The following is a 21,661-nucleotide window of genomic DNA, read 5'->3' on the forward strand; positions in this document are numbered from 1 at the left end:
TATTATTATTATTATTATTATTAGACCTGAGCCCAGACATACATGCCAGCAAGGGGATATTAAAATCACATGGTTCTGTGTTTTTTTTTCATTCTTTCGCTACTTTGAACACAAATTTGACCCCTGAACGTTTACGAAAAGTCAATTTTATTTGACCAAAAATTCAAGCCAAGCAAAAAATGTTTTTATATGAAGTCGCCAAGAAAAAATATCACAGAATGACTTGGCCCCGCCCCCTCAAAAATCAAAATACATTACTTGGATGGGAGCCCTCCCCAAATTTTTTTCCACGTACAAACCTGAAAGTTGGTCCAGACATAGCCCATGGTAGGACAAGTAAAAAATGACATTATGGCCCCGCCCTAAACCCAACAGGAAGTCGGCCATATTGGATGGAAGTGTGGACGTCTAAAATCCCACCCCTCATACTTTCCTCATCTCCTTCTAGGGTTTACATCCAATTTGGACCAAACTGGGTGAAAATCACCTACACACATGTGATCAAAAGTGATCACCTACGTTTTTGAACAAATGTTGGGCGTGGCTGTGATGATGCAGTCATTTTCAGAAGTTTCAAACTGTGCCCATCTCAGAGAATGTGAGATCAGGGCCACGGTACGCTGTCCTCTCACTGTCGGTGTCCTCGGCAGTCACGTCAGGAGGCGGTCAGACAGGAGGGCGAGGGCCTTAACACTGCTGGCAGTTTTAATTATTATTACCCTGGCGTTGGTCTGTTTGTCTGTCTGTGTGCAAGATAACTCAAAAAGTTATGGACAGATTTAGATGAAAATTTTCAGGAAATGTTGATACTGGCACAAGGAACAAATGATTAAATTTTTTTTTTTTTTTTGACTGCTAAATTACATTATCCAAACTACATTTTAGACTTTTGCAGTTTGAAATACCTGGGAGTTTTTCAGTCCAGTAAAGTCAGTTTACTGTTGATTATATTTCAGATTGTCTCCTCTTAGTTTTCAGATGAGTTCAGCTGACTCTGCAGATCCTGAATGTGTCTCTATGAAGTCTGACGCCTCCATGTTCGAACCAGTCGGCTTTAAGGCTGGCACAAAGAGGTAATCCTTAATTTTATGCATTTTTTTAAAAAAGTATTTTATTGCATTGATAAAGCTCTTGTTGATACAAGAAAAACCTAAAAAATATTTAATCCTCGTAATTGAAGTTTAAGGCTGACACAAAGAGGTAATCCTACATTTAGTACTTTATAACAAAAAATACTCTCTTGGATTGGATAAACTCTAGTTTTCATTCTACCAGGACACAAGATGAAGTCAGTGTGATAGTATTTTGAAACACTTTATAAACATTACTGATTATATTTCAGATTGTCTCCTCTTAGTTTTCAGATGAGTTCAGCTGACTCTGCAGATCCTGAATGTGTCTCTATGAAGTCTGACGCCTCCATGTTTGAACCAGTCGGCTTTAAGGCTGGCACAAAGAGGTAATCCTTAATTTTATGCGTTTTTTTTTTTTAAGTATTTTATTGCATTGATAAAGCTCTTGTTGATACAAGAAAAACCTAAAAAAATATTTAATCCTCGTAATTGAAGTTTAAGGCTGACACAAAGAGGTAATCCTACATTTAGTACTTTATAACAAAAAATACTCTCTTGGATTGGATAAACTCTAGTTTTCATTCTACCAGGACACAAGATGAAGTCAGTGTGATAGTATTTTGAAACACTTTATAAACATTACTGATTCTATTCCAGATTGTCTCCTCTTAGTTTTCAGATGAGTTCAGCTGACTCTGCAGATCCTGAATGTGTCTCTATGCAGTCTGACGCCTCCATGTTCGAACCAGTCGGCTTTAAGGCTGGCACAAAGAGGTAATCCTTAATTTTATGCGTTTTCAGAAAAAAAAAAGTCGTTAATTGCATTGATAAAAGCCTTGTTCATACAGGACAGACATAACTTGCACTATTTAAACTTCAACTAAATTCATTATTTTGATGCAGATACAGAGTAGTCTGGTCTGTTGTGTTTGAAGGAAGACAGAACTGTAGTGAGTAGACCCTTTTAGACTGAAGAGTGATGAACTGTTTCTGACTCTGTTATGCAGAAAAATGATCACATTTCAATCAATCAAATTGTATTTATATAGCACCAAATCATAACAAACTCTACATTTAGAGCTGGTCTAAACCAGACTCTTAAGCCAATGAGCCAATTCCCATCAGCCCAATTATGTAACTACGCTGGTTTACCCCAGAAAGTCAGTGTTTGCAGATCCATTTACTCAGCATCATTGAGGTCAGTGGAGCTGCTACAAAGGTTACAAACTGCCACAGTTTTCATTCGGCCTCTCCTCAAACAGACACTGAATAATTTTTGAACTAGGGCTGCACGATTCTGGCAAAGATGTGAATTACGATTCTTTGGCTTAGAATTGAGATCACGATTCTCTGGCACGATTTTTTTCACAAAAATGTTTATTGCACCGCTGTGAAGGAAAATGGGTTCTTTTAGCTGTGATTCGTGTCTTTCATTTCACTGTGCAGTAGGCCGCTCACTTATGCACTGTTTGCTGTGGAATTGATCTGTTGGTGTGGCTGTGTGGAATGGGGGGGGCACATGCACATGTTCCAGTCAGTGGTGGGGTGTGTATGTATGTGTGTGTGGAGGGGGGGGCTTGGCCACACGTGCGCGGTTCGGTGGGGGGTGCATGCGCGTGCTTTTCGTCCGGTTACCCGTGCGTGTGTCAGTTTCCGTCCCCCTGCAGAAGTGAAAGTGAGCCTTTGTGTTCATTTCCCTTTTCCCTCCCCTCCTGTCCTGGACTTTTATACATTACACATATGTAGAATACATGACGGTGATGGTTTTTTTGTCTGAAATGTTTGGTGTGGTGCATGGATAAACCTGAGCAGCAGAAACACTGCACTTATGGTCCTGGTTGCTAAGCGACATCAGCTGATCTGTGAAAGTTTGCAGCACAAAAAAACTTCCCAGCAGCACAATGGAATATTTTTATTGTAAAATTTTTGTAGAGGGTGAGACTTTAGATTCTTGGTTAAAAGCTGAGTTATCGTCACCCACAAAGAAAAGAAAAGGAGAAGAAGAAGAAGAGCAGCAGCAGAAGTCAGAGAAGTGAAAATGAAAACACCTGGATCTGGACGACTGAAAACCAGACCGACATGAGATGAACAGTGATGAAAGTGAACCTTCATTGTGCAGGAGTTCAGGTGGGGGACTCACCACTACCTCTGAGGTTTTCATCCATTTCTCTCTCTTTACTGTAGTTGTTCCTCTGCTGTCATTCACTCTTTCGTCACTCAACTCCAGTCGACAGCAGCAGGTCATGTGTTGTAAAGACGCTTTACCATTGGTTGAGGGAAGAGGTGGCAGTGGTTCTGCATTTGTGGACATCTGTTTGTAATGCAGCTGTGAAGTAAAATGCTTAAGAATCATTCGTGTTGAGAAATGAGATCGCATTCATGTGTGAATCGAGATCGCGATCTTTTAACGATTAATTGTGCAGCCTTATTTTGAACTCTTCTTGAACTCAGAGATGGAATCTGTGGTTGGTCAAAGCCTGGGGCTGGAAAGAGAAAAAAAAAACAGTAAATAGCAGGAATCCCCTGGGTATGGGGTTCTCTTCAAACTTTCTCTGATGCTATCAGCAGTGATGGTTCAGCTCTGATGGTCCGTGTGTGTAAAACTCTGTATTAAAGTGTGTGTCATCATTAATTCCTTCCATGTGTTGTCCTGCAGACAGCTGAGTGCACAGGTGTCCATCTGTTCAGTGTGTGGTCAGCCTGGTCTGGATCCTGTCCCTTTACCCTGTGGACATTCACCATGGAAACAGTGTGTCACCTCAGAGGGAGACGACTGGGATTTCCCATCAGGTGACTGCTGTCCTGAGTGTGGAAAGAAAAGGAAAAGAGCAGCAGAACAGCAGACTGACACTGACAAGGACAGACGTGAGTGGAACGGATTTACTCTGTTTTATACTGGGACCAGGGACACATGTCCTGTTCAGTAGAGTCTGGGTTTCAACTACACAACTGAACTGTGTTTGAACTACACTGAACAAAAATATAAATGCACACTTTTGTTTTTGCTCCTATTTTTCATGAGCTGAACTCAACAATCAAAAACTTTTGCTGTGTACACAAAAGGTTTATTTCTGTCAAATTTTGTTCCTAAATGTGTCTAAATGTGTGTTAGTGAACACTTGTCCTTTGATAATCCCTCCTCACAGCTGTGGCAGATCCAGATGCTGATTGGACAGCAGGATTATTGCACAGGTGGGCCTTAGGCTGGACACAATAAAAGGAAGGCCACTCTAAAATGTGCACTTTTCCTGTAGTGGCTGGTCCAGGGGGCTCACATAAAACCAGTCAGTATTTGGTGTGAGCACCATTTTCCTCCCACAGTCTTCTTCCTGAATTTTCTGAAACCCCTTTGCAGATGGCTGATGGTCCAGAAATGAACATTCAGTTCACAGACAGAAGCTCTGCTGGACATTCCTGAAGTCACATGACCAGTGCATATTCCATCTGTGGCATTGTGCTGTGTGCTAAAAGTGCCCATTTTAGAGTGGCCTTCCTTTTATTGTGTCCAGCCTAAGGCCCACCTGTGCAATAATCCTGCTGTCCAATCAGCATCTGGATCTGCCACAGCTGTGAGGAGGAGGGGTTATCAAAGGGCAAGTGTTCACTAACACACATTTAGACACATTTAGGAACAATATTTGACAGAAATAAACCTTGTGTGAACACAGAAACAGTTTTAGATCTTTGAGTTCAGCTCATGAAAAATGGAAGCAAAAACAAAAGCGTTGCATTTATATTTTTTTTTCAGTGTAAAGAACTGATCTGTGTTTCATACATGTATGAACAGGTCTGAGGAAATACTGTCACATGACACATGGTACAATTTATAGAAATAAAATACTGAGGTAAAAATACTTAGATTACTGCTGTGTGTCACTGGGACTCAATATGAACATCTTTTTTTTTCACTTTATGTAAATGTCCAAAACATGCTGTTCTCATAATAAATTGATCCTAAATCAAACATTAGCTTTAACTATGATGTTAAACTATAATTGTGATCAATATTGGATCCAAATGTTTAAATGATCAGTTTTTATGAACACTAATATGCTGTGACACATGGACAGCAGTTTGGACCTTTGTTCAGTATCAGAATAAAAGACTGACTGGAACTAAAACACTACAAATATGCAAATAAACTGAACAATCATATTATAACTGCAGTGATATATACAGATAATAGCAGAGAATATTGGACTAATAATTGGGTTGGACTGAACCTTTCTATATTCTTATACTGTTGAATAATTAGTTCAACAGAGTCACAGACTGAAAATATCACTGATGCAAGCAAAAACAAATATTATTATTGATGTTATCAGTGCATTTACATATTTTAGTTCTTTTTAGCCTTCATAACTCCGCCCCCTGAAGGGGAGGCAAGGGCTATTGTTTTTGGTTTGTTTGTTTGTTTACACTTTATCTGAGAAACTATAGGTTGAATTCAGACCTAATTGGGTTTATAGATTACTACTGTTCCAGAACAGATGTGTTTACATTTTGGGAAAAATAGGTCAAAGTTCAAATTTTTAATGAATTTTTACAATCTTTTTTTGCCTATTTACTTATAATAATAATAATAATAATAATAATAATAATAACTGTATATGCTGTCTGTGTCTATGCTGACATCAGCACACACATAGACATGATGACATCAGCTGATCGATGCCAAAATAAGATGGAAAACCTGTGAGGGGTGGGGCTTGTTGTGCCTGGAACAACTTGTTTTATATTGATTATATCTTTATATCTTTTTTTTCTACAAGTAAAACTGAAATTTTGTAAACAGTTCCATAAAATAAAGTTCTTAAGCTAAAAAATGAGCCTATTTTAGAAATGATAGGTGAAACTTTAATTTTTGACACTACTCCTATCTATAACCCAGTGGTTCTTAACCTGGGTTTGATCGAACCCTAGGGGTTCGGTGAGTCAGTCTCAGGGGTTCGGCGGAGGTCAAGACACACGCTCGACTCATCAGTCAGGTGTGTGTGTCGGGCTAGGTCCGTGTATGTAAACAAACGGCTTCGGAGACTCTTTCTCTGATTGACATCCAATATACGTGGTGTATTGTTGTTGCTTATAGCACTACAACACATCCGGAAGTGTTTATAATCTCTTCCACTCGTCTGACGATGAATTATTTTCCACATCGTTGTTATGACTTTTGCTACTTCCTGTTAACCACGGAGGCAGACATGTGTAGCGTTTGTTTACATTTTCATCATGTGACGACTGACGCACCGTTGCCAAGGTGAAGCCACGCATTTCTGAACTGGTCTCTCAAAGGCAACATCAGAACTCACACTGATTTGCAGTAAATATTCATTATTATTGTAGCCTGGTGGAAATTAGGTGATGGGTGTGTGTTAAAATGTTAAAAATGATAAAGAGCATAAATACAATAAGTTCATTATTGGAATACATAAGGTTAAAAATTAAAACCATTTCACTGTGGTAGTATTACAAAAGGTCATGTCTTTGTGAAAAGGTATGGAATTTGTTGTGAGTTCATGCATTGTATTGGTTTTGTTCTTTGAACACAGTGATGTTAATGCACGGTTCATTTTGTGCACCAGTAAAACATATACCTGTGTCTTGAATTTGAAAAAAATCATATTTTATTTTTTAATAAAGGAGGGTTCGGTGAATGCGCATATGAAACTGGTGGGGTTCAGTACCGCCAACAAGGTTAAGAACCACTGCTATAACCTTTGTAGAAATGTTATTAACGCTGTTGAAAAGTTGAATTAAATGGGTTTTCCATACAGGTCATTTATGTATCTGCAGGTAAACACCTTAAAATACTCAGGTGGAACTATGTAAATTTGTTTGCTGATGGTATGTTTTGTTCCAGGCTGAAGTAAAATTTTAAAGAAAGAAATACGGAACTACACTACAGGTCCAAAGTTTTAGAACAGCCCAGTCTGTTCCAGTTCTGTCTGTAAATTCCATCAGTTCCAGTCCAATGGACAGCTGTAAACGGTACAAAGGTAAGAATGACCTGACAGAGGGAAAAAAAAAAAAGAAAAAAAGGTAAGGTTAAACAAAACAGAAAAATAATGTCCATTTCAGAATTCTACAAAAAGGAGAACAAGAAGTGGATGAACAACTGAAAGCAGTTCTGCAGCAGTGGAGGTTGATCAAGTCTGGAAAGTTGGTGGTTCAATTCCTGCAGGTGTCCCAACGTTTGTGAATTCCTTCCACCCCCTGTGTCTGCAGAACAGGAGTGTGGAACACACTGTGGTACCAGACCCATGGAGCAGGACTGGAACAGGACTGGACTGAAGAAAGGAGTGTGGTACTGTAAAAATGGAAAAGAGGAAAAGGAATGAACCAGAGAAGAGAGACAGAGCATCAGAAGAGTGAAAAATGGAGGTGTGTCCTCCAGAGAAATGTCCAAGAAAGTCCAGGTGTCAGGAAGTCCAGTTTCCTTCAGCATCCAAAGGCACTGAAACTGGACTGGAAATGCAGACAGAAGAGGTCTGGAAGAAGCACAGACACAACAGAAGAAGAAGAAGAGTTTAGGACAGAAAACAGCTGGAGTGAGAGGAGACTGACAGGACAACAGCTGAAAGAAGAGAGAAGAGAGAGGAGGAGGAAGAGAGGAGGTCATAGAGGAGGAGGAGAGGAGACTGACAGGACAACAGCTGAAAGAAGAGAGAAGAGAGAGGAGGAGGAAGAGAGGAGGGCATAGAGGAGGAGGAGAGGAGACTGACAGGACAACAGCTGAAAGAAGAGAGAAGAGAGAGGAGGAGGAAGAGAGGAAGAGTTTACACTGGGAACACTGGACTGAACAGATGAGTTCCCAGTGTAAACTCATCTGTTCAGTCTGTTCAGTGTAAACTCTTCCTCTCTTCCTCCTCCTCTCTCTTCTCTCTTTCAGCTGTTGTCCTGTCAGTCTCCTCTCCTCCTCCTCTATGCCCTCCTCTCTTCCTCCTCCTCTCTCTTCTCTCTTCTTTCAGCTGTTGTCCTGTCAGTCTCCTCTCACTCCAGCTGTTTTCTGTCCTAAACTCTTCTTCTTCTTCTGTTGTGTCTGTTCTTCTTCCAGACCTCTTCTGTCTGCATTTCCAGTCCAGTTTCAGTGCCTTTGGATGCTGAAGGAAACTGGACTTCCTGACACCTGGACTTTCTTGGACATTTCTCTGGAGGACACACCTCCATTTTTCACTCCTCTGATGCTCTGTCTCTCTTCTATGATTAATTGCCTCTTCCTTTTTTCCATTTTTATAGTAACACACTCCGTTCTGCAGTACAGTACTGTTCAAATAATGCTCCCCCTTGAACTGCCACCTTATCGTGGTGGGGGAGTTTGAGTGCCCGAATGATCCCAGGAGCTATGTTGTCGTGGGCTTTATGCCCCTGGTAAGATCTCCCAAGGCAAACAGGTCCTGGGTGATGGGCCAGACTAAGAGCAGTTCAGAAGTCCCTATGAAAAAGAACTATCAAAGGAACGTGCTGTTGCCCGGTACGGTGCAGCCAGGGCCCCACCCTGGAACCAGGCCCGGGGTTGGGGCACATAAGGGAGCGCTTGGTGGCCGGGCCTATGCCCATGGGGTCCAGCCGGGCCCGACCCGAAGGAGCGATGTGGGCCCGCCCTCTACAGGACCCACCACCCACCGAGGGAGCCATAGCGGCCGGGTGCAGTGTGGATTGGGTGGCAGTCGACGGCAGGGGACTGGACGACCCGATCCCCAGACACAGAGTCTAGCTCTTGGGACATGGAATGTCACTTCACTGGGGGGGAAGGAGCCAGAGCTGGTGAGGGAGGTTGAGAGATACTGTCTCGATCTAGTGGGGCTCACCTCCACACACAGCTTGGGCTCTGGAACCCAACCCCTCGAGAGGGGCTGGACTCTCCACTTCTCTGGTGCTGCCTGCGGTGAGAGGCAGCGGGCTCATGTGGGTGTGGTCATAGCCCCTCAGCTCAGCCGCCATGTGTTGGAGTTTTCCCTGGTGAACAAGAGGGTGGCGTCCCTGCGCCTTCGGGTCAAGGACAGGTGCCTCACTGTTGTCTAGGCCTACGGGCCAAACAGCAGTGCAGAGTACCCGGCCTTCTTAGAGTCCCTGGGAGGGTGTCATGATCTGGTTCAATAGGTCACAACAAAGAAAGGGGAGACAACACCATGTTAAACTTTAGAAGTTATCTTTATTGAAAAATATTTAACCAAACTGAATAATCAAACAAATCTTAAATAAATCAATTGGGCCAAATTAAAGATCTAATTAGATGAAATGTGGAAGTCAGTTCAATCAGTGGTGTAGGATGTGCATGAGTGGAATAGTGTGTGTGAAAGTGTTGTAAGTTGCAGGCAAAAATAATTTAACCTAACCAAACATAACCAAGCATAACCAAACAACTGTGGATACCTGAAGAGGGAAGGTCAGGTCAGGGAGAGAGTCAGAGAGAGAATAAGTGTGACTGGAGGATCTTAAATAATCTCTGCACACCAGGCCCAGGTGTGCAGCATCACCAACGAGCTGCAACTCAGTCACCAGCTGGAAACACCTCCAAGCTGACGTCACAACCTGACAGTCATCACAGAGGGGTACTGGATGGTGCTCCGACTGGGGACTCCATTGTTCTTCTGGGTGACTTCAATGCCCACGTGGGCAACGACAGTGAGACCTTGAGGGGGGTGATGGGGAGGAACAGCCTCCCCAATCTGAACCCGAGCAGTGTTTTGTTATTGGACTTCTGTGCTCATCACAGTTTGTCCAGAACAAACACCATGTTCGAACACAGGGATGTCCATAAGTGCACGTGGCACCAGAACACCCTAGGCCAGGGGTCCATGATCCACTTCATTGTCGTGTCATCAGACCTCCGACCGCGTGTTTTGGACACTCGGGTGAAGAGAGGGACAGAGCTGTCAACTGATCACCACCTGGTGGTGAGTTGGATCCACTGGCGAAGGAGGAAAACCGGACCAACTTGGCAGGCCCAAATGTGTTGTGAGGGTCTGCTGGGAACATCTGGCAGAGCCCGATGTCAGTGCGGTCTTCAACTCCCACCTCCGGGAGAGCTTCTCCCAGATCCCAGGGGGAGGTTGGGGACATTGAGTCCCAGTGGACCATGTTCTCCACCTCCATTGTCGAAGCGGCTGCTCAGAGCTGTGGTCGCAGGGTCTCTGGTGCCTGTTGTGGTGGCAATCCCCGAACCCGGTAGTGGACCCCAGAAGTAAGGGATGCCGTCAAGCTGAAGGAGTCTGATGGAGCCTTGTTGGCTCGTAGGACTCCTGAGGCAGCTGATGGGTACCGGAAGGCCAAGCGTGCTGCAGCCCGAGCAGTTGTGGAGGCAAAAACTCAGGTCTGGGTGGAGTTTGGGGAGGCCGTGGAGGAGGACTATCGGTCAGCCTCAAGGAAATTCTGGCAAACCGTCCGGCGCCTCAGGAGAGGAAAGCAGTGTGCCACCAACACTGTTTACAGTGGAAGTGGAAGGAGCTGACCTTGACTGGGGATGTTGTCAGACAGTGGAAGGAATACTTTGAGGATCTCCTCAATCCCACTGTCACATCTTCCATGGAGGAAGCAGAGGCTGAGGTCTCAGAGGTGGACTCGTTCATCACCCAAGCTGAAGTCACCCAGGTGGTTGGACAGCTCCTCAGTGGCAGGGCACCGGGGGTGGATGAGATTCGCCCTGAGTACCTTAAGTCTCTGGATGTGCAGGGACTGTCTTGGTTGAGACATCTCTGTAACATCGCGTGGCGGTCGGGGACAGTACCTCTGGATTGGCAGACCAGGGTGGTGGTCCCCCTTTTTAAGAAGGGGGACCGGAGGATGTGCTCCAACCACAGGGGGATCACACTCCTCAGCCTCCCGGGGAAAGTCTATTCCAGGTACTGGAGAGGAGGATCCGACTGATAGTCGCACCTCGGATTCAGGCGGAACAGTGCGGTTTTTGTCCTGGTCACGGAATGCTGGACCAGCTCTATACTCTCCATTGGGTGCTCAAGGGTTCATGGGAGTTCGCCTAACCGGTCCACATGTGTTTTGTGGATTTGGAGAAGGCGTTCGACTGTGTCCCTCGTGGTATCCTGCGGGGGGTGCTTCAGGAGTATGGGGTCCGGGGCCCTCTGCTAAGGGCAGTCCGGTCCTTTTATGACTGAAGCAGGAGTCTGGTTCACATTGCCGGCAGTAAGTCAGACCTGTTCCAGGTGCATGTTGGACTCCAGCAGGGCTGCCCTTTGTCACCCATTCTGTTCATAATTTTTATGGACAGAATTTCTAGGCACAGCCAGGGGCCGGAGGGGGTCCGGTTTGGGTACCACAGGATTTCATCTCTGCTTTTTGCAGACGACGTTGTCCTGTTGGCCTCATCGAGCCTCGACCTTCAGCTTGTCCTGGGGCGGTTTGCAGCCGACTGTGAAGCGAGCGGGATGAGGATCAGCACCTCCAAATCTGAGGTCATGGTTCTTGACTGGAAAAAGGTGGTCTGTCCTCTCCGGGTCGGTGGGGAGTCTTTGCCCCAAGTGGAGGAGTTTAAGTATCTCGGGGTCTTGTTTATGAGTTAGGGAAGGATGGAGCATGAGATTGACAGACACATCGTTGCAGCGTCTGCAGTGATGCAGTCGTTGTATTGGTCTGTTGTGGTTCAGAAGGAGCTGAGCCGAGAGGAGAAGCTCTCGATTTACCAGTCAATCTACATTCCTACCCTCACCTATGGTCTTGAGCTTTGGGTCAGGACTGAAAGGACAAGATCCCGGATACAAGCGGTCGAAATAAGTTTCCTCCACAGGGTGGCTGGGCGCACCCTTAGGGATAGGGGGAGGAGCTCAGTCACCAGGGAGGAGCTCGGAGTAGAGCCGCTGCTCCTCCACATCGAGAGGGGCCAGCTGAGGTGGCTCGGGCATCTGTTTCGGACGCCTCCCTGGGGAGGTGTTCTGGGCATATCCCGCTGGGAGGAGACCTGAGGGAAGACCTAGGACACACTGGAGAGACTGTCTCTCAGCTGGCCTGGGAACGCCTCGGGGTCCCCCTGGAAGAGCTGGAGGAGGAGTCTGGGGAGAGGGAAGTCTGGGCGTCCCTGCTCAGTCCCTTACTCCGTGACCCGGCCCCGGATAAATGGCAGATAATGGATGGATGGATGAATAATGCTCCATCGGTATGGTACCACAGTGTGTTCTTCACTCCTGTTCTGCAGACACAGGGGGTTGAAGGAATTCACAAATGTTGGGACACCTGCAGGAATTGGAACCACCAACTTTCCAGACTGGATCTACCTCCATTGCTGCAGAACTGCTTTAAGTTGTTGACCCATTTCTTGTTCGCCTTTTTGTATAATTCTGAAATGTACATTATTTTTCAGTTTTATTTAACCTTACCTTTTTTTTTTTTTTTTTTTTTTTTTTTTTTAACCTCTGGCAGTTCACTGCTTACCTTTGGACCATTTACAGCTGTTCATTGAACTGGAACTACTGGAATTTACAGACAAAACTGGAAAAATTGGGGTGTTCTAAAACTTTTGACTGGTAGTGTGTATTTCTTAAAACACACCATCCTGTTTGAACTTTGCTAAATAATTTGATCCTTGCCACACAGGTATTCTCTCACATCTCTTCTTTACTTGCTATGCTTTTGAATGTTACAGGGCTCAGCCAACTGCGGAGCGTAATAAAGGAACACAAAAAACAAATGCAAAACAGATTTCAAATGACTTCTGAAGGTAATGGCGACGAGCCAAGCCCTCTGAACAACATCTACACACCACTGTACATTACCACAGGAGAAAGCGAAGGTCCGTCTGAACAGCATGAGTTCAGACACCTTGAACATAAATGGAAACGACAAAAATCTGAAGAACTAATTGTGAGAGTTGGTAACCTCTTCATACCTTTTCCTAAGAAACCACATAGAACAGTTTTGACAAATGGAGTGGCAGGCATTGGAAAGTCGTTTGCTGTGCACAAATTCATTCTTGACTGGGCAGAGGAAAAGGAAAACACAGATATTGATTTTGTTTTCATACTTCCGTTTCGAGAACTGAATTTGATTAAAAATCAGAGAAGCTTCCTCCAGCTCTTGAGGGAATTCCACCCTGCTCTTGGGGATCTACAAGAAGATTTGGAGAACACCAAAGTTATTGTGATCCTGGATGGCCTTGATGAAAGCAGAAGTCAGCTGGACTTTGAAAACGTGGAGATAGTCAGGTCTGTTACTCAAGTAACATCTGTGGGTAATCTCATTACAAACCTCATCAAAGGGTACCTTCTCCGTTTGTCTCTGCTCTGGATAACTTCCCGCCCAGCATCAGCCTATCAGATCCCTTCAGATTGTGTTGATACGGTAACGGAGATAAGAGGGTTCAATGACTCACAAAAAGAAGAGTACTTCAGAAAGAGGTTTAGTAATCAGTCAGATCAGGTGGATGCGATCATTTCACACATCAGGTCTTCACAGATCCTGGACATCATGTGCCAGATCCCAATCTTCTGCTGGATTTGCGCTGTATTATTTGAAGAAATCTTCATAGAAGGTGGAAAGGCTGAAGTTCCTCAAACTATGACAGAAATGATGGCACAGTTTGTGTTAGTCCAGACAAAACGCAGTAGCAGTAGGTATAAAAAGAACCCAGAGAAGTTACTGAAGACACACAGAGAGTTTCTGCTCAAACTTGGCAAGCTTGCATTCATTCATCTGCAGAACAACAATCTGATCTTCTACGAAGAAGACCTGAAAGAATGTGGCATTGACACCCAAGAAGCAACTGTTTACTCTGGATTTTGGAACAGTGTTCTGAGGAATGAAGACATATTCTCTCAAAGAAAGGTCTTCTACTTTGTGCACCTGACCATACAGGAGTTCTTTGCAGCACTTTACGTCTATGACTGTTTGACAAGCAGCAACACAAAAGACCTAAGCAGCTTCCTTGACCTGAAGCAGACAGAGCATTCATTGCTTGACCTTCTGAAGATGACCATAGACAAAGCACTGAGGAAGAAGAACGGCCACCTAGCTTACTTCCTACGATTCCTCCTTGGCCTCATGGTGGAATTCAACAGGCGAAATCTTCAGGGTCTGCTGATATCTCCAGACCCCAGCCCAGATACCATTAAAAAAATCTTGACATATTTGAAGACCATCCGAAGCAAGGACTTTTCTCCTGACAGCTGCATCCATCTCTTCCAAACCTTGGTTGAGATGGGAGACAACAAGACCAAAGAAATGATCCAGGAGTATCTAGAGTCAAAAGATCGTCCAAGTACAGAGCTGACACCCCTGCACTGCTCTGCATTGGCCTTCATGGTACAGGTTTCAAAGAATGACATGGATGTGTTGGACTTAAAGAGTTACAACACAACAGACGAGGGGAGGAGGAGACTGATACCAGCGGTGAGGAGCACCAGAAAGGCCATGTAAGTTTATTATATGCTGCGTTTCCACTACGTGGTACTGGCTTGACTCAACTCGGCTCAACTGGACTCTGCCTTTTTGTATTTCCATTACGAAAAAGGGCCTGGAATCTGGTACCTGGTACTAGTTTTTTGGTATCACCTCCGCCGAGGTTTCAGGACTGGGGACCAGATACTAAAGGGTGATATGTAAACACTGCAGACCACTGATTGGTCAGAGAGTCGTCTCTATGACCCGCCTTTTTACAAAAAACAGATGCAGAAGTTGACAGTAAATATGTCGGTAGGTGAATCCACATGGTGACAGTCTGTAAAACTACACCATGGTTTCTCGAGGAGGTTCAGACGGAAAAATTCAGTATGAGCTTGACGAGACAACACACAACGAGTGAGTTTATCAGCAACTCTGAGCAGACGACGCGGAAATAACGCACCGCATCGCTATGACGACCAGGTACTGTAAAGTTGGTAGTATCCTGTAATGGAAACGATCTGGAATAGGACCTGGTACCTGAGCCGAGCCAAGTTAAGCCAGTTCCATATAGTGGAAATGCGGCAATAGTTGGTCAAACAAAATGCTCTACCCAAGCACATTTATAACCACAGGTCAGATTATCATGGGAGAGAGTATAGAGGAGGTCAAAAGGTGGAGCCACTGTAGGAGGGTCAGAAGGTTTTGCTGGTAAAGCGCATTATCCAATGAACATCTCAAGTATTTCTTGTTTTATCCACCCCTAGGCTTGATGACTGTAAAGTGACTGCAGAGTGGTTAAACCATCTGGCCTGTGCTCTCAAGTTCCCCTACTCACCTCTAAGAGAACTTGACCTGAGCAACAATGATCTGGAAGATTCAGGAGTTCAGCTACTCTGCAACGGACTTTCAAGTCAGAGCTGCAGACTTAAGATTCTGAGGTACTGAGATAAACAGAGGTTTATAAGTACACAGAAATCAAATACCAAATGTGTTGAGTGTCCTGCCAGTTATTTCCTTCTTCATTATTGACCAACCATTATTTCAGCCTGAAGATCCTCTGTGTTTTGTATCAAGATCAGAAACAAAACATGTACTTGATTTGTGACTGAGCTCTGGTGTGCACATGGACCATTGAATTCATTATTTGTGGGCGGGGTCACTGATGATCCCTGCTTCAGATTCTTATTCTGTAATAATGCACTACGAAAATAATAGGGATTGGATTTTGTTACAGAAACTGGCAAGAATCTAATCCTGCTCAGGGACTTGTCGTCTTTTAGAATCTATCAGTTCGACATTTGTACAAGTGCCTTATGTCCAGTGATGGTAAACTAAAGCCAGCTCTGTGTCTTCTCAGGTTGTCTGGTTGCCTGGTTACAGAAAAAGGCTGTGATTCTCTGGTCTCTGCTCTACAGTCCAATCCACACCACATGACTGAGCTCGACCTGAGCTACAACGATCCAGGAGACTCAGGAAAGGACAAACTTAAGAAGCTTGTGGACGATTCTCACTACAAGCTCGTCAGACTCAAGTAATTAACATTACTTTTCTTTTTTGTACTTGAAAGTTGTGCATTTTAACATACGTAAACACTTTTAAGAGAGTTAACAAGTTGCTGTCTTCACAGCTGTGACTATGGTGGAAAACATCGAATGAAACCAGGACTCAAGAAATGTAAGTGTCCATGATAGCAACAAAGAGATCATAACGAATTAAACTTCATTTGAACATTCAGCTGAATAATTTAGTTTAGTTTAATTAATGTGTTCCATGATTGCCAGAGTGGTGCAAGTGAAAGTGAAACTGAAGACTCTTAACTGTTCCTCTAACTCAGGGGTGTCAGACTCTGGTCCTCGAGGACCGGTATCCTGCATGTTTTAGATATTTCCCTCTTCCATCGCACCTGGAAGCCATTCCATCATTATCAGTTTTCTGCTGAGCATGATGATCAGCTGATCATTAATTGAACCAGGTGTGTTTGAAGAGGGAAATATCTAAAACCTGCAGGATACCGGCCCTCCAGGACCAGAGTTTGGCACCTGTGCTCTAACTCCACGCTCACCTATGGTTGAGTGTGGATGCAAGTTCATATTCCCTTCTGTGACCCACCTCGGAGATCCTCCGCTGACCAGACGCTCCAGGTGTCCAGTTCCTATGCACTGTGGGTTCCAGTTTGAGGCCAGGAGGACCTCCCGTGGAAGTGTTTTCCCCACCCTTCTGCTGTGCCCCTCCCATGTTAGAACTGTTGTGAGCGAGATGGAGACAGCTCATCTCCCCCAAGGCCCCATGAGATGGAGCCAGCTGCACCTCGCACCACCGGTACCTCGGTCAGATACCTGTGGTCCTGCTCTGAAAAATCCATCTCAAACAATTAATCGATGACTCAATTTTTTTTACCCAGCCCTAGTGGTGATTAAAGTAATTTTGTCTATAAAAAAATAGGAAAAACTTCTGAACTCTGACTACCACCTGACCCAGGACCACCACAAACTGATTACACTCTGTGTATTCATCATAACGTACTCCATGTGTCGTCATCCCCCCCAGTCTCTCTATATCTCTATCGCTCTCTCTTTTCTCCTCCTTTACTCTCTCTCTCTCTCTTTAACCCCAACTGGTCCAGGCAGACGTCCATCCTTCAGGAGTCTGGGTCTGCTCCAGGTTTCTGCTGTTAAAGGGAAGTTTTTCCTTCCACTGTCACCAATCACAAGTGTTTGCTCCTGAAGGATTCTGTTGGGTCTGTAAACTTAATTTGATTCTGATTTGAATTGATAAAGCACTTTGTGACTCTGTCTGTGAAAAGTGCTCTATAAATAAAATTTACTTTACTTACTTTACTTACTTACTATTTATCAATATCAGAAGTGAAATAATATAAAAACATAAAACTTGAGAAAAGTCTGTGTGGGGGAGGGCACATAACTTCAAACTAAAGGATTACAGACTAAAGCACACCACTCCCTCTAGCATGAACTGTACTGCACATGTTCAGCAGTTCTTTTTCAGGAACACCAACAGATCTACTTTTTCTGGCAGAGCCGAGCCCACTCCACATGGACTTTTCTGTTTTTTAACCCCACTTCTTCTCTGCTGGGTTAGGGTTAGGGTGCTGGCTGTAGGTGAGGATCCAGCGGCTGCTGCAGGTGCAGTGTCGGTGCCTGGTGCAGGACTCATAGCCTGCGCTCCTTTGGGGTTTTCCAGTATTATCCATTCCTCAGCCTTCAGGTGTAGATTATGTTTGACCAAGTGTTTGTGCAGGTTTGAGGTGTTGCTGTGGCCGTATTTGGTTCCATTCCTACTAGGGATGTGAACAATTAATCGACTAATGATTAATTGTCGATAAGAATTTTCTTGATTAAATTATTAATTGTCAGTTAATTGCCCTTTTCTGCCCGTCCACACCTGTCTGAAGGCTGACAGTTTGTCCGCACTGCGACGCCACAGCTGAGATAGTGTCATTAAACCGGATCATGGTGTTGATGAGTTAGAATGTCTTTATGGACATGGTGGAGCCAAATACAGACCAACCGTCTGTTTGTGGGTGGAGCCAAACACAGACCGACCGTCTGTGGGTGGAGCCAAATACAGACTGACCGTCTGTTTGTGGGTGGAGCCAAACACAGACCGACCGTCTGTTTGTGGGAGGAGCCAAACACAGACCGACCGTCTGTTTGTGGGAGGAGCCAAACACAGACCGACCGTCTGTTTGTGGGTGGAGCCAAACACAGACCGACCGTCTGTTTGTGGGAGGAGCCAAACACAGACCGACCATTTGTTTGTGGGACGAGCCAAACACAGACCGACCGTCTGTGGGTGGAGCCAAATACAGACTGACCGTCTGTTTGTGGGTGGAGCCAAACACAGACCGACCGTCTGTTTGTGGGTGGAGCCAAACACAGACTGACCGTCTGTTTGTGGGAGCGGTGCACCTCCGAATAAATACACGCACAAATGCGGGGTCGGTATCAGAGCGTATTCCTGGAGGTTGGTCTAGTCCACGGTCAGTGAGACAGAAGTTCAAACGTCCTCCAGGCTCCTGATTTGGGCCACAGGGACGGAATGCATTTGTGAAGCTTCAGGAGGAAAAGAGAAATGAGCGAAGTTTTACTTTTGCTTCTGCAGGGGCACGGACTGCACCGTACCACCATAGTATTAGACGTAGGACAGAAAGTGATGCATGCACATGTGCGGTTACCAACCAACACGAATGGAAATACCCTGGCCATACCGCGCATGCACCCCCCCATTACAGACCGCCACATCAACAGATGAGTTCCACAGGAAACACTGACTGTATCCAATGGTTCACTAAACCAATCATTCAGGAATATGACGTGGTTTTATCATGAAGTAAAGAAACAATAATTAGCTTTTTTTCGTATGGACCGTATTGAAAATGAAATTCAGGTTCTCAGGAACGTCGCCGCTTTTCAATTAATCGTTAAGCGATCAGTAAGGGCAACCAACTATCGATTAATGAATGAATCGATAACTTACATACCTAATTCCTACTCAGACATTCAGTAGTTGTAAAGAGTCTGTGTGTTTCAGATGCCTGTGAGCTGACCTTTGACCCCCGCACAGCACACAAGGACCTGTGTGTGTCCAAGGATCAGAGAAAAGTCACCTGCATGGAAAAGGACCAGCGCCAAGAACAGTCTGACCACTGGCCCCAGGTTCTGTGTAAACAAGGACTGAATGAGCGTTGGTACTGGGAGATGGAGGTGATGGAGCCCTTTAACGTAGGGCTGATGTACAGAGGGAGTGAATGGAAGTTGGGTCAAAGTGAAAAGTCTTGGAGTTTGGTTTGTTCCAGTGATGGCTGTTTTGCTTGTCACTCCAATGAACGAGTCAGTGTGTCCTCCGTCTGTTCCCGCTCCAGTCGAGTAGCAGTGTACCTGGACTGGCCTGGGGGTACTCTGTCCTTTTACAGAGTTTTTTCGGACACTCGGGTCCTCCTCCATACCTTCAGAGAGGCCTTCACTGAACACCTGTATCCTGCTGTCGAACTGCAGGCCAATGCCTCTGCTTTGTTTTGTTAGCTAACATGAGGCGCTTTCAGACCAGAGGAACTTTACCCAGTATTCTAATAATTAGACAAAAAAAAAAAAAAAATAGTGAATGACTTTTGTCTTTGTTATGGACTGTATCCATTGGCTGATTGGCCAGATCATGTGGAATTGGGGCGGGACAAAGTGGGCTGGACTTCCTCTAGCTCCTTTTGGACAATGAGTGTTATTGTTATTAACTGCTAAGGCCAGTCCGGTCCTTGTATGACTGAAGCAGGAGTCTGGTTCGCATTACCGGCAGTAAGTCAGACCTGTTCCAGGTGCATGTGGGTCTCCTGCAGGGCTGCCCTTTGGCACTGGTTCTGTTCAGAATTTTTATGGACAGAATTTCTAGATGCAGCCAGGGGCCGGAGGGGGTCCGGTTTGGGGACCACAGGATTTCATCTCTGCTTTTTGCAGACGACGTTGTCCTGCTGGCCTCATGGAACCTGGACCTTCTGCGTGCCCTGGGGCGGTTTGGACTGGGATGAAGATCAGCACCTCCAAATCTGAGACCATGGTTCGGGACTGGAAAAAGGTGGTCTGCCCTCTCCGGGTCAGTGGAGAGTCTTTGCCCCAAGTGGAGGAGTTCCAGTATGTGGGTCTGGTTCACAGTGAGGGAAGGATGGAGGTTCAGGTTGACAGGTGGGTGGGTGAAGGTTCAGACTGACAGGTGGGTGGGTGCAGCGTCTGCAGTGCTTGTATGGGTCTGTTGTGGTTCAGAAGGAGCTGAGCCCAAAGGAGAAGCTCTGGATTTACCCTCAGTCTACATTCAGACCCTTACCTGTGGTCCTGAGCTGTGGGTCAGGACCCAGAGGACCAGATCCAGGACCCAAAAGACCAGATCCGGGATACAAGTGGTCCAAATGAGTTTCCTCCATAAGGTGGGTGGGTCCACCCTTAGGGATAGGGGGAGGAGCTGAGTCACCAGGGGCGGAGCTCAGAGTAGAACCACTGCTCCTCCACATCCAGAGGAACCAGCTGTGGTGGATCAGACAGCTGGTTCAGATCCTCCTGGACTCCTCCTGGGGAGGTGTTCTAGACATGTCCCACCGGGAGGAGGAGTCTGAGGAGAGGGAGGAGTTTGAGGAGAGGGAGGAGTCTGGGCATCCCTGCTTAGACTGTTACCCCTGCAACCTGGCCCCAAATAAGAGGAAGAGGATGGATGGATGGATGGATGTTATTGAAGAGTCAGAATGAAAGTGTTGTACATTTGTGTGATATTTGTTTTCATTTTTGTTTCATTTATTTCCATATATTGTTCTGTTCTTTTGGATCTGGAATTTCTTTCTCCTACTTCAGTTTGAGTTGAACTCTGTCTACATGTGTAATACAACTATGAAATGGACAGAGTGTACTTCTGACATGTAGAATAGTTGTGCAGGATTGGTTAGAGTTTATTTGATGTGTAACATTTGTTCAGTTACTTTGTGAATCTGACATGAGGCTTTGTGATCAGCAGAAAAAGATGGAGGAAGGGGGCGGGGCTATTTAAGTTACACCTCATCCCACTCCTTTTCGAATGTTTTTTTTTAAATTTTTTTTTTAAAACTATTTTTCCTATTTTTTGGTTTTTTGATATTTGAAATGAAAATTAAAAAATAAAATTAAATAATAAATAATACCAATATCTAGGGATTGAAGGCAGTAGTTTCATCATTCCTGTGTTTAACTTCATTTCCCATCATGCAGCGTGGTGGGACTGCGCTTCCCGTCAACCATCACAGCCATAGCAACGTGATTTAAAGGCTGTTGTATTCCAAAGTTAATAATATCCTGAAATATTGGTCTGATCAACTTGCTGTTTTTGCTCGTCTGCTACTGAAATACATAAGTACACACACACACACACACACACACACACACACACACACACACACACACACACACACACACCCCTTTAAAATAGAAGTAAGCACCTTATACTGCCATACATGTAATCCTTTTTTTCCATATAAACACAGAGCATACACTTGTAAATATACATTTGAACCACATACTGCATTATCTACAAGCCATTAACTACATGTTTTTTTGTTTATTTATCTGATTTTCCCTTTGTTTATGTGTTGTTGTTGTTGTTTTTCTGTCCACAATGTCTTATTAACTATCACAAAAAAAAAAAAAAAATCATCACCCTGTTAAACAAATTAAAGTACTCATGATGTATTGAGTAATTCCAGTTATTCTTGTACAGTGTCCTGGTGTGTT

The 21,661-nt window shown here is 44.7% G+C and overlaps 1 protein-coding gene across 4 annotated transcripts in view; it reads left to right on the plus strand.

The window, feature by feature from the left end:
- Window positions 1-19,598, plus strand: part of LOC115438120 (protein NLRC3-like) — a 28,853-nt gene extending 9,255 nt beyond the window's left edge. For 2 of the 4 annotated variants that reach the window (XM_030161504.1, XM_030161503.1), the window contains exons 4-12: window positions 972-1,073; window positions 1,358-1,459; window positions 1,746-1,847; window positions 3,730-3,938; window positions 12,667-14,431; window positions 15,167-15,340; window positions 15,760-15,933; window positions 16,030-16,076; window positions 18,954-19,598. In XM_030161504.1, the coding sequence (XP_030017364.1) occupies window positions 972-1,073; window positions 1,358-1,459; window positions 1,746-1,847; window positions 3,730-3,938; window positions 12,667-14,431; window positions 15,167-15,340; window positions 15,760-15,933; window positions 16,030-16,076; window positions 18,954-19,444 (3,166 nt within the window). In that variant the 3' untranslated portion in view covers window positions 19,445-19,598. The remainder of the gene's footprint in view (window positions 1-971; window positions 1,074-1,357; window positions 1,460-1,745; window positions 1,848-3,729; window positions 3,939-12,666; window positions 14,432-15,166; window positions 15,341-15,759; window positions 15,934-16,029; window positions 16,077-18,953) is intronic. The other 2 variants (XM_030161505.1, XM_030161506.1) reach the window with 2 other exon arrangements.
- Window positions 19,599-21,661: the final 2,063 nt, after the last annotated feature.

The sequence above is a fragment of the Sphaeramia orbicularis genome, chromosome 18, assembly GCF_902148855.1.
Source record: "Sphaeramia orbicularis chromosome 18, fSphaOr1.1, whole genome shotgun sequence".
Classification (NCBI taxonomy): Eukaryota; Metazoa; Chordata; class Actinopteri; order Kurtiformes; family Apogonidae; genus Sphaeramia; species Sphaeramia orbicularis.